At 42.4% G+C, this 13812-nt stretch overlaps 1 protein-coding gene across 3 annotated transcripts in view; it reads left to right on the forward strand.

Moving 5' to 3' along the window:
* The window catches only part of enox2 (ecto-NOX disulfide-thiol exchanger 2), a 311024-nt gene that overhangs the window by 248160 nt on the left and 49052 nt on the right, over window positions 1-13812 (forward strand). For all 3 annotated transcript variants that reach the window (XM_020044976.2, XM_010896791.5, XM_010896792.5), the window contains one exon: window positions 6192-6350. In XM_020044976.2, coding sequence (XP_019900535.1) covers window positions 6192-6350 — 159 coding nt within the window. The remainder of the gene's footprint in view (window positions 1-6191; window positions 6351-13812) is intronic.

Here is a 13812-nt window from a genome sequence, read left to right on the forward strand (position 1 = left end):
ATTGAACACGTATCTGGCCATCCAGGTGATGTAAAATAAAACGTGATTCATCAGACCAGGACACCTTTCATTGCTCCGTGGTCCAGTTCTGTTGCTCCTGTGACCCTTGTGTAGGCTACGGAGATACATACACAACAAACTGCGATGCACTGTGTGTTGTGACACCTTTCTATCAGTACCAGCATAAACATTTTCAGCAATTTGAGCTAAAGGAGCTTGTCTATTGGATCAGTGAGCTTTGGCTGCCTATGACCCTGTCGCCAGTTCATCCTTTTCCTTCCTTGGACCACTTTTGATAGGTACTGACCACAGCAGACCAAGAACACCCCACAAGGGCTCCTGAAACCTGGCCCTAAGTGGAGTCTATTTGACAGTTTTGCCTTGGGCCAAACTGACGTCATCACAGAACAATTGCAAGAACAATTGTTATTGCTTACTTACAATTTGCCTTGGGCATTTTCTGGGCCTCAGGCTCCGTCTGAGGGGAGTTAGCAGTGAGTGGTCAACATCTGTTCTTAATGGCTGAGAAAGAAAGATACCAGCCTTTAGATACAGTAGCATTTGTTATGCCTTTCAAAAAAACCTGATTGAAGAATGAGCCAGACTATAATTTGGACCATATGGAATCTTCAAGCGTTGTTCCCTTTTTACTCGCTCAGTCTTGTTTTGAAAGTGGGAACCTTCCCAAAAAACATTTATTATCTGAGACACTTGACACATTGAACATCAGTTTCTATGCGATTTATTGCCCCTGCAGTCTTGAAGTCATTGCATCATCAGCCTGTCTGGAGTCAGTCTGCTGCAGCTACTGTAGAGAGATGAGTCTCAACCAACTAAAATGATTAAAACACCGTAGGGACGGGTATGTTATGATGCTTTGTTAGGACAGGGCGCTGTAGACTCTAGAGACTCCAAAAGAGGGGAAAACCTGTCTGTACTTCAGAGACTTCACTGAGGGGATAGGGTGCCTTGTGGGGACAGAGCAGTGTAATGACTATGAGGACATGCTGGCTGGAATGGACACTGACACAATTTTCATAATTTTGGCTCTGTAAACCACCACAATGGCTTTGAAATGAACCAACCGAGGTGCAATAGAAGAGAAGACTTTCAGCTTTAATTCAAGGGGTTGAACAAAAAATATCCCATGAAACGTTTAGGAATTGCAACCATTTTCATACACAGTCCCCTTATTTCCGGGGCTCAAATATAATTGGACAAATTAACTCAATCATAAATGAAATGCTAATTTTTAATACTTTGAGAATACATCCACAATCCTTTGCAGGCAATGACTGCTTGAAGTCTGGAATGCATGGACATCACCAAACGCTGGGTTTCCTCCTTTGTGATGCTTTGCCAGGCCTTAACTGCAGCTGTCTTCAGTGGTTGTTTGTTCGTGGGTCTTTCTGCCTTAGGTTTTGTCTTCAGCAAGTGAAATGCATGCTCGATTGGGTTGAGAACAGGTGATTGACATGGCCATTGCAGAATATTCCACTTCTATGCCTTAAAAAAACTCCTGGGTTGCCTTCACAATATGTTTTGGATCATTGTCCATCTGTAAATTGTCGTTGAATTTGGCTGAATCCGAGCAGACAATATATCCCTTTACTCTTCAGAAATCATCCGGTTCTGTCTTCTGTCTTCTGTCACATCATCAATAAACACTAGTGACCCAGTGCCATTGGAAGCCATGCATGCCCATGACACTGTGTTTTACAGATGATGTGGGATGCTTCGGATCATGATCCATTCCAAGCCTTCTCCAGACTTTTCTTCCTATCGTTCTGATACAGGTTGATCTGTCGAAAGAATGCTGTTCTAGAACTGGGCTTGCTTTTTTAGATGTTTTTTGGCTAATCTGGCCTTTCTGTTCTTGAGGCTTATGAATGGTTTGCACCTTGTGGTGAGCCCTCTGTGTTTGCTCTCGAGAAGTCTTCTCTTTATGGTAGACTTGGATAATGACATGCCTACCTCCTGGAGAGAGTTCTTCACTTGGCTGGATGTTGTGAAGGGGTTTTTCTTTACCATAGAAAGGATCCTATGATCAAAGTGTTGTCTTCTGTGGACGTCCAGGCCTTTTTGTGTTCACCAGTGCGTTCTTTTTTTCTCAGAATGTACCAAACTGTTGATTTGGCCACTCCTAATGTTCCTGCTATCTCTCTGATGGATTTTACTTTTTGGATGGCCTGTTTCACTTGCATTTAGAGCTCCTTTGACTGCATGTTGTGGGTTCACAGCAACATCTTCCAAATGTGAATGCCACACCTGGATTCAACCCCAGACCTTTTACCTGCTAAATTGATGAAGAAATAACAAAGGAATAGCCCACACCTGTCCATGAAACAGCTTTTGAGTCAATTGTCCAGTTACTTTTGGTCCCTTGAAAAAGAGGGGGCTACATATTAAAGTTCTGTAATTCTTAAAGCCTTCCTCAAATTTGGATGTGAATAATCTCAAATTAAAGGTGAGATACTGCACTTTAAGCCTATTTAACTGTAAATTGAATATATTTTGGTGAACAGCCAAAATAACCCTTGTTTCAGTGTCCAATTATTTCTGAACCTAACTGTAAGGTTCCCGGTATGGAATATGGGGCCTTGAAGATAGGGTTCCTTTTCAAGTACTCGCAGGGGAGGTACACTACCTAATAGGGACAGGGCTTCCAATTCCAGCAGGGACTGTCTTGACAGCTACAGAAGCTCTGCATAATCCCTAACAAGACCTGACGTTCTCTCTTTATAGCTATGATGTCATTGATTTGTTTGTTTGGGTTTTGATTAGATCTGTGATTGGACAAACTTGTCTGGACAGGGCTGCAATTGAGGCTAAGGAAGACGTGTGGACGGAACTAGTTGGCAAGCCTGACTCATGCAACCCCCCCACCCCACCCAGGAATGCATTAAGTCTGAACGCACACCCAGACACACACACACTTGAATGAACACCCACACACTCCCAACTGAATTAATTTAGCCTGACAAATACAGCCCATGAATACTTAAACAGGCTCTGGGGATTGTTCCCTGAGGACTCGAATACAGTTCTATCTGTTAAACGCTCAACACCCACTGCCCTCTTCCAGGACCGGGGAGAGGGGGGTGGAGCTGGAGAGATTGCCTGTTGGTCTGAGTGTCACGCTACTGAAACAACTGCCTTCTAGTCCCCAAACCCTCATGGAATAAAAGATTGACGTTTACTCCAACTCAGGATGTAAACACAAACTATCCACACACTACTGGACACAAAAATACAAACTCAAAAAAACTTACTATTTATATAGGAATCTTATAATATAAAGGAATCTACTAATATAAGCAGCAGTTAGTGAAAGTAGCAAATGTTTTCTCTTCAGTGTACCTGGTAATATATCAACTGTTCATAATACAAGAAGAAGCAGTGGGTTTCAATGTGGCTCTGGCAAAATATTCACCTGAAGTTGAAAATAGTTCCAAGTTCTGCACTAAATGCATGTGGCTGTCTGTATGCCGGTTATTGCTTACTTACTGTTGTGGCACTGTAAGTGGTTTCCCAGCTCTGCTTTGTGCTGCCAGGGCTGTTGGCAGTCTGTGGACTGATAGAGACACAGAGAGAAAAAGATCTGTAGCTGCACATTTATAGCCTGGGAGATGTAGCCTAGATTTCTCATAGAGATATAGAAGTATGCTGCACAATCGGTCTGGAGAGAGAGATATGTGGGAGATATGTATCAGAGACGAAGACAACGCTTTCCGGAAGCGTGGAGCGAAATCTTTAACAGTTGAGTTGAAGAGGGAAATGTTTTGCCTTTTATGTGTTTATTTATTTATTTTGAATTTTCTTCCTGGTTAGCTGTAAATGGATCCTGGAATTTTATGACAACATATGTTGGCTCAATATATACGATATATACCAAAATCAATTATTGACACTTATTTCACACATAAAAATGAATACCAAATAAAGATTTTTTTTAGGCATTTTGGGATTTATTAATAGAGGAGAGAAAGTCAGACAGATAGTGTATGACCCTAGGCCATAGTAATTCCATGCACATTTTTAGGGCACCGGATTTGATTGGACTGAGAAGATATTCCTTTAAGCAAGGAAAATGAGACTGAAATAGGGTCTCTTATAGAAACAAAAATGCATGGTGTACGGTATGGGATATAGAGAATTAAAGAAGAAAAAGTCAAGTAGCGCTTTGCCTCTGGAGCCTTTGTTTCAACGTTAAAGCAGGTTTTGAATATAGACGTGAAGAAAGATACAAAGAGATATATAAAGTAGAGAAGATGTCCGGCAGCACTTTGCCTCTTGAGCCTCCATTTCAAAGTAAAAGCAGGTTTGTAATATAGATGTGAAAAAAGTAGAAAAGTAGTATTCTTAAAGAATTAAGAATGTAACCTCTGGCTGTCTTCCATGGGTTTCGGCCTGCTTGACTCATTAAAGAATATTACCCATCATGCCTCACAGCACCTCTGTCTCATCCTGTCTCCCTCTCCATCCAGCAGCCAAACTATGGAGGGTGGGGGGTTTGTTAACCCTGGGAAACAGAGGGAGGAGGAGGAGGAAGGGAGGAGAGGTAGAAAGAGGGAGGACTAATGTGATGTGAAAATAGTAAAATGCCAAGTGATTTACCCCTTACTGGAGATTTGACTGATGTGCAGCATAATTACCTTTAACAAACTGGGAGAGACAGGACTCTGCGTGCAACCTCTGGTGTTGTGAATGGTGTGAGTGGGTGATAAGGAAGAGAGATGAAGTGTGAGAAATAAGGAAGGAGGGAGAGAGGTTTGGCCTTGTGTGGGTGGAGCGAACACCGAGTTCTCCACTGATGTTTCTGTTCAACAGGAGACTCCTGCTCTCTCCATCCACATTCAAGAGGAGACTCCTGCTCTCTAGTCTCCCACAGTGTTATACATCGATCTTAAAGAGGCCTGTTTGACTCTGGAGATGGTGTGTGGGTGGCTGTCTGTGTGTATTTGAGGGGATGTTTCCAAACAAAGATCGTGAAATATGTGAAGCAAGGAATTCGAGGGTTGTGCCTTCATTGTTTCATCTGTACAGAAGATCCTACTGTAGTTGAAAATCCCTGAGAAAAAGAGTGTGCAAATAATTTGTTAACATACACAGCTCAGCTGCACTCCTCATCTGCCCTCTGGCTCTGAAGAGGAATGGGACACAAACACACTGGAGGGAATAAGAAAAAGGCAGCAGTAGAATGGAAACAGCCATGGCTTGATCGAATCTAAATCTTTTTCCAAATGTGGGCCCAAAGCCTGTTTGAGCTTTTGTCATATCCTGCTCATGTCATGAATAAATATGGTGCAGATATCTTCTGTTTACCAGAAGATGTCTGTGACTTTGGATGGCAGTCTGTGACTGTCTGTGACTTAGGATGGCAGGCTTTCCCAAACAAGGGGTTGCAATCTGACATGTGGTCATCTGAAGAGAAACTGGAACATAGAACTGTGCAGGTAGTCATAGGATGACAGAACGGGTTCAATTATCTTGTCTCGCTCAACAATTCCGTATGGCAGTTAATGTCCCTGCAAGCTCAATCTGGGTTGTCGGGGGAAGCATACATTTTCCTCACATTGTGTTAAAAAAAAAAAAGATTTACAATTATTTTAAAGCCTCCTCATCTCGCAGGGATGCAACTGTTGCCCTTTCTGAGATTTTAACTACATTTCTCCACACTGGATTTACAAAGCGGTATTTTCTTTTTTTTTCACAGTCACGCCTTCATGCAGTCAAGTCAGGGATGCATACACATGCACACTATGACGATAAGCATTCCAGACCAAAGTCTTTGGCTGATGCGTTATGGGACATTTCCTTGCCATTTCAAAACCCCTTTGCAGAAGTTAAACTGTGTGTGTCTGTCTGTTTCCGTGCGTGTGTGGTTGCCCAGTAAATGACGCTGCAGTCTAAATCAATAGTTCCCTACATGTGAGTTGCTGGGTCTCAAATGCATATCCCTCTATTGGTTTATTTGTTCATTTATTAATGAGAGCTTGAAGTCACTTAAATGTAGACTTGTGGTGTGTCACTGTTGTTGATGGAACCGCCACAAAATGGTCAAGGAGAAAGACTGTGTCGAAAGGTACCTGGCCTAAAGATTTATCAACCCTGTTAAAAATGCTGTTTTTTAGTGTGTGTTAATTAATTCTTGTGTGTGCATGTGTTGTTGTTCTGTTTGGTTCCTCTAGATTTTGACTCAAGCCTTGGAATGATGACGGGCATTGGGCCCATGAACCCCATGATGCCTGGCCTTGGTTACGTGCCTCCGCCTCCCCTGCCCCAAGATCTGCCCATCGTTAAGGAAATCATTCACTGCAAGAGCTGCACCCTCTTTCCGCCCAACCCCAGTAAGTCCTTTTACAATTCTTTCCTTAGGTTTGGAGAAAGTAATGAGGCATGGGGAGTGTTTGATTGAGATCTTCCCAAGATATGTATGACTTAAAGCTGGTAGGCAAAGGTCGCTATTAGAATTGTAAAATGTTGTAATAATGCCAATTTAGGATTGAGCATTACATTTTGTCTGTCCTTTTAAATTATTGGTGAAGATGTCATTTTCTGGCCTTAGAATGCCAAGGATTTAATACAAAAAAAGGAAAACATGGAGTGGATCAGAAATTAAACAGATCATGCTTACATAATAGTAGAACACTATCTGTAGAATAAACATGTCAAAACTTAATATGCAGGCCACTCATTTGCAGGTAATGAGATACTATCTAGCTACAAAGCAGTACATTTCTAAATCAGTGTGATGTGGCTGCCGTTCAAAAAGCTAATGCAAGTAAAACAGCTAATACTAACTTGCTAGCAACAGTTTCAAAGTGAAATGTTATCAGTGTTAGCTAACTGATTATCTAGAACAGAATCTGTCTTCTCATACTACAGCACAAATATACCAGTTGAGTTCCCAATCCTAGCTAAAATGTGACCAATAACCACTAAAATCTGGAACACAAAGACTGAAAACTAGCCCCTAAATGTTTTTTTGGGGTGACACGTTAGTGTATTCTACATTTCTGTGGAAGTAAGTAATATAACTTGTTCATTTCATCTGAGTAATCAGTTAGTAATCAGTAAGTCATTTAAATATCCTGTATGCTGTAATCACTGCCGTTCATGCTTGTCCTGTTTAAGTGTAGACTGAAATTGTTGATGCAGCAAAATGTGATAATGCTTCTTTTCGTAGTTCACCATTTATTTTCCTTAAATTATTTATAGAATAGCTTCAAATAAGGCCTGTGTTTCATTAGCCTTACTCCGGTAAGGAGTTTTGACAGCTGTGTAAATCTCGTCAGGACAACGTGACATTTGTCAACATATTTGCTCCACAAAAAAATCTTTGCTTATATTTAGCCAATATTGATAAAAGTCACCATATCCTGTAGATATTTACATGCTTATGAAAATGGCGAGATGTACAGAAGCCTACACCAAAACCACCTTATTTGAAGTGGATCTAAAAATGTCCAATGGAATAAATCTAATTAATCAAGTTAATTTTATAAAGCCCTTTTTGCATCAGCACATCAGTTACAAAGTGCTTTTACAGATGCCCAGGCTGAAACCCCAAAGAGCAAGCAACAAGAGTTAATGCACTGTGGCTAGGCAAAACTCCCTAGTAGGCAGGGCCGGCACCAGGATGACCTGACTGAGGGTGCATTTTATATAAATGAGTAAATGTCCAATCGAACAAAAATTTTTTTAATGTTGATACGCTTGTAAAGTCAATTCGAAACACCTTGATCGTAATGTGTTCACTATGACCATCGGACCGGGTCAAATTCATATACGGTCGGTTACCTGGGGAAACAAACCTGGGGGGGTACAACTTTCTTGCTGAGGGGGAAATGCCCCCCCCCCCCCCGTGGAACCAGGGTACAAACTTAGGAAGAAACCTAGAGAGCAACCAGAAACTTAGGGAGGCCAGTCCTCTTCTTTCTTTGCCGGGTGAAGATTAAAAGAGTACATGACCTTTTGAGCCACTTTACAGTTTTTGTATGATCAGAAGAAAAGTAGGTCTGTGAATGCATGTGGGCTCTGTCACAAGCCTTTAAAGAGAAACCAAGTCAGCTGCATAACATAGGGGACAAGGACGGGCCATTAAAGGACTATGCTGGGGCTGCTCTCCACTCACCCAGCCTCCTGCCTCACATGCTCCTCTGCACTGCCCCTCCCCCACAACTCACTCTTTCAGCAACAGCCTGTCTCAGTGCCGATAGTGAGCAGTAGCAACTAACAGTGAAATTAATCTTTTTTTTTTTTTATATGAATACTTTTTTTAAGAGCAATGCCATGGCTGCCACGGTAAAATTTACAACTAGCCCAGAAACCTGCCACCCACGACAATGTATTTTCACCCATGCTATTTTTTTTATTTTTATCAAGAAGCCCAATTATGTGTGAAAATAGTGGCCCTGGCAACACTGCCACCAGCATGGAGAGCTGAGCAAAGTTTTAAAACTTAAAACCCCTGCCAGTGTTTCCTGACTGGAATAGCAAATGTAAAACTTGAAGTGCAGTTCATTGTTCTCAGTGGTACACATTTCAATAGAGAGATTATAGTGACCTTGAATGGCATCATTCCAGCAAATTCCAAAGGAATTTGACAAGCTATCATGCCTTGTCAGTATTATGTCAATGATTCGAAACATACTCTGATCTAAATATAATCTTAGATCTTTTTATGATGTCTTTAGCACCAACAAACAAGAAAAGGAAGCCTTTGCCTGTCACTACAGAACTGTCCCAAGGAAACTGAAATATGGACTCTGTGTCACAATTATGACAGCTTATGAATTCTCAACCCACATTCCCAGAAATGTCGTGTGTGCATCCACACCTTAAAGACACATACCCCCACCTCACAGACAAATAAGTACACTTCCACACGTTCTACACATCACACAGAGGTCAGCTGTGTGACACTGGTGGTTGTGTGTAACAGACCGCAGAAATGGAGGCGCGTTCACTGTCCCCTCAGAGACCTCCTCCACCCGACCCTGCTGATCTGCATTCACATTGCAGAGAAGGAGAGAAGCTCCATCTGTAATTGAAAAAGTGACCTTTGTGAAGACAAGCCACTGTGGCGTGCAGAATATGCCAGCACTAGCCTCCTCCTCTCTTTTTCTCATCTCCAACCATCCTTTTTTTGGGGTCAGGCCCATATTATTACCTATGTCTGTGTCCTTGAGCTCCTGACAATCAGGCTTTACCCCATGTTCTTATACACACACACACATTTAGCACTAACCGTGACATAGTTCTACTCAGTCATCTGAATACAAGGCCACCATGACCTCACGGTTTCATGATAAAGATTAGACATATTATGGACATTTAATCAGCCTGCTTCTAGCGGTTTGGTATTGTGATAATCATTTCTATTGGGGAAAGGATACATTTCTAAGAAAACTAAATGACATTATAATGTAATTCTTTGTCAAATTCATTCTCCATGCTTTGGAACACTATCTTATATACAGCAATTTTTTTAATTATTTAGAGCTAGATCTCTTTTCTGTTTCTATTTTTGCAAAGTAAAAATATAGCAATATGGGTATCATCACAGCCCTCGAATATACTGTGTAAATGCTCCTTTTTGAGCTGTGGTAAAGCAAGCAAACATCTTGTGTGAATTTTTTTTTTTCATACTTTTCCATTGGTCAGCACCTCTCAAACCATTTTCTGTGTACAGGAATTCTTTCCATTTATTTGATGTAGCTTATAGAATAGACTGTATACACTGTATGTCAAAACACCCAGAAGGTGTTTTACAGAAGAAGAGTGCGTGTTTGTTTTCCACAATACTTTAGAATTCACTAGACTTTCTCTCAGTGAACACTTACTGGGACCTCTCCTTTAATATTTTCTTACAGAGAGAAGTATCTATCTAGGGACTTTTTTCAAAGAATACTCACTTGTCAGATTTGGAAGGGATCAATTTCAGCTTAAACTAAAACAAAAGTGATTTGTCATGTCGGGCTTTGGGAATTCAGGTCCATTCAAAAAACATAAAACCGTTTGAAGTAGCTCCTGCTCGCCTACCTTATGCACACAAGGCTCTTTAGTTGTTTTTGTCTTTGTGTGTCTGTTTAATGTGAATATTGTCTTGCCTATTAGTCTTTTGTTCTCTGACTCTAGTCCTATAGTTTTATACGCTCTTTCTCTACCTGCTCATCTATCCCTTCTCTCTACTCCCCCTCCTCTCCCCCTCTCTCCCTTATCCCTTCTCTCTACTCCCCCTCTCTCCCTCATCCCTTCTCTCTACTCCCCCTCCTCTCCCCCTCTCTCCCTCATCCCTTCTCTCTACTCCCCCTCCTCTCCCCCTCTCTCCCTCATCCCTTCTCTCTACTCCCCCTCTCTCCCTCATCCCTTCTCTCTACTCCCCCTCTCTCCCTCATCCCTTCTCTCTCCCTCTCTCCCTCATCCCTTCTCTCTACTCCCCCCTCCTCTTCCCCTCTATCCCTCATCCCTTCTCTCTACTCCCCCCTCCTCTTCCCCTCTATCCCTCATCCCTTCTCTCTACTCCCCCCTCCTCTCTACTCCCCCCTCCTCTCCCCCTCTCTCCCTCATCCCTTCTCTCTACTCCCCCTCCTCTCCCCCTCTCTCCCTCATCCCTTCTCTCTACTCCCCCTCCTCTCCCCCTCTCTCCCTCATCCCTTCACTCTCTCACCTTATTTCAGCTCCTTCCTCTCTCTCCCCTTTTCACCTGCTGTCGTCTCCCTCCCTTTCTCCTTCTCATGTCTCTGTCTCCCCTTCATCTCTCCTTGTCACTTTTGGGTATCTCATTAAAGGCAGAGCAGCCTGAAGGAGAGGCGTCTTTAAAGCGCCACTTCAGAGGAAGTGTATATATCCTCCATTCCTTTGAGAAGGATATTTGACCACAGACAATAGATATATTCTTTCAGGCTAAGAAAAGAAAGAAAAAGAGAAAAAGGAATTTGGAGTAAATAGTATAAAGGTCATAGCCAGATGGTCTATTTTCTCATCTTTTTTTCCCCCTGGAATGCTCTGAGCCATGTCAACCTTTCATTTATTATTATTTTTTTTTTTATATACAATTGTGATTGTTTGCTTTTTGTCTGGGGGTGTGGGAGGGTTACAGGAACCGGGTGAGTCGGTGTCCCTGTCATCCCCAGGGCTCCAGGCTGCATATGGTTGCCAACACAGGGAGCAGGACCTCAACCCTGGCCCTGACCATGCTAAGTCTCCCTCCCTTACTGACCTTGATTGGAATTGCAGGCCTGCAGAGGGTTTCCTACACTTTCTTTCTGTGAAGGTTTTTCTTTCTGCCCGCCTCCATCCTTTAGTTTTAATCTTCCCTTTTCTCTTGCTTGGTTCAACCATCGTCAATGCACATTACTGTTTATTTGCCGGTTTCCTTTAAGAGCTGTGATGATCAACTGAAAACGATGATCACCGAGCACTCATCGCTATTATCTTGCTGATGTAGTTTATTACAATTACAAGTAGCCTTTTACATGAGAAATGGGAAGTTTGCTAACCTGAGTGATTGTTAACGTGGTACTGTGTGACTACAGTCTTCAACCTTGTATTAGTAGGTAAAATGGGGCTGTATTCACAAAACACCTCAAGGCTTAAAGTAGCACCTAACTTGCTGATTTAGGAGTAACTCTTAAAAAAATAAAAATGCCTGTGTCAGTCCTAACTTTAGAACTCCTAAATATTTGGCATAAGAGTATTCCACAACTCGTTTTAGCACTAAAACCAGCTCCTAAACCAGGGAAAGGTTAGGAGTGGTCAAGAGGACTCCTACATCACTAAGACTGAATCACAAACAGGCAATCAGCCTCGTAATCCGGTCAACATTTTAGAAACACTTAATGACACCAAGCTTTTAAAAAGGTATTGGCTGAATCGTGAGGGTATTTTGATCATAGTAGAGCTAGTCAAGGATGCAGTAACTTCACCAACAAACAGAAACAACCTAATAACACAGGAAATAAAAGTTGTGACAACTCTACGCTCCTTGGCCACAGGGAAAATGCAGCTATGCTGCGCGGACGAACTGTATATCTCAGTCATCTGTCAGTAGAATATTACATCAAACAATAAATGCCCTCCCCAGACCCCATATTGTCCAACAATTCATACGGTTTCCTCTTGACTTTCGCCAACTACAAAGAAACAAAACCGACTTCATGGCCATAGCTCGACCACCCGCTGTAGTATGTGGTGGGACACATAATTGCACGAATAATTGCACCATCAAAAGATTAACGTGCATTTCTTTACGAACTGCCAGACATATAAGAGACTGCCAATTAGCTGAACATATCTTGACTAGTCAGTATATCATTCTTGGTTTCATGTTTAATCAGACACTTAGCCTACATTTTAATTTGAATATCTTTATTTTCTACACATTCTACAGTATGGCTATGATGAATTCACTGACAGAGACTCCTCCCCTATCAGACAATCACTGTGGGCATAGTAAGTAAGCTTGTTCGTGGAACATATCCATAGCAACGCGGTCAACTCTGCCCTTTCTTTTAGCTTAAGACTTCTGCCTGTTCCTTAATAAAAGTTGATCTTAGCAGCTTTGTGAAGAGGTTTTAAGAGGAAACTCTTAGCTACTGTAGGAACGTTTAGTGCTGTTTAGGAGTCCTCCTAGTGGTAAGGTAAAATGTTTTGTGAATACGGCCCCTGGTTACGGAATATGGACAGTGCAGAGTGGGGTTCCATCAATGGGTTGGCAACAAATTGGTCAGAGGACACGTGTCAAACTTCAACTCTCGACAACGAAGGGCCTTAATCACAGAAAACTGTAATATATGTAAAATGCCTTCTGCTTCTAGATCTTGGATTTTGTTCTAAATTTCCCTGCTTTCCTCCTCCTTTCCTCCTCCTCACTTTTATGTCCTGACTCTTGAATGTAGTGTGGCACCAGTCAGCACCCTCTTGCCATATCATCCATTTTATATTTTCTCAAAACCTCTCCAACTTCAAAAGCTTTTGGCCCTGTGATAGTTTCTATCCATAATTACATGGTCCTGAAGTGAAATAGGACAGATGCCCTTCAGATCCCCTTTGGCCCGGAGAGCTTGGTGTGAAAAGCCTGTGTGTGCGGGTGTGCGTGTTGGGTGTGGTAATGACAGACCAGAGCCCTTGATTTTAGATACACACAGCACACTGTGGTGTCTAATTACAAGGTTTGAATGTCTCTTGTTATCTGCTGCTGGGGTGTTATGCATGATTGAGAGGTTGGTGTGCTGAAGTGTGGGCTGGGAGCACTCAATGCAGCTCTACTGTTTTTCACGCTGGGCCACCATTGGCCCATCACAATGGCGTCTTAACATAGGTAGGTGTGCATTTGGTCCCTGCAAGTTGAGAGTGGGCAGGACAAGGTGACCCAATGCCTTATTGCAGCAGTCCCCGACAATGGCAGACATCGGGGTCCGGTCAGTGTCCGGCTCTTCGAAAACTGTCAACCTGGAAAGCCCGATCGGATAGGATGAAATGCATCAAAATATGTTGATGAGCCAAAACATTATAATCACCTGCCTAATATGCATTAGATCCTGTAAGTTGCAAGATGGAGCTGCTCTGGGTCGGACTTGTTGGTCCAGAACATCCCACAGATAATCAGTCGGATGCTCAAAAGCTCCTGTTCTGACACTTGCGTTCCCATAATGGGTGGTGGTCACGGGTCATCATGGGCTTTCTGACCAGTCTGCAGCTATGTAGCCCCAAATGCAGCTGGATGTGTTGTGGCACTTTCCTCCTGTAATCATCCATTAAATGTTCTACTGTGCCACAGTAGACCTTCTGTCCCATCGGACCAGA

This window comes from Esox lucius, chromosome 4 (genome assembly GCF_011004845.1).
Source record: "Esox lucius isolate fEsoLuc1 chromosome 4, fEsoLuc1.pri, whole genome shotgun sequence".
NCBI lineage: Eukaryota > Metazoa > Chordata > Actinopteri > Esociformes > Esocidae > Esox > Esox lucius.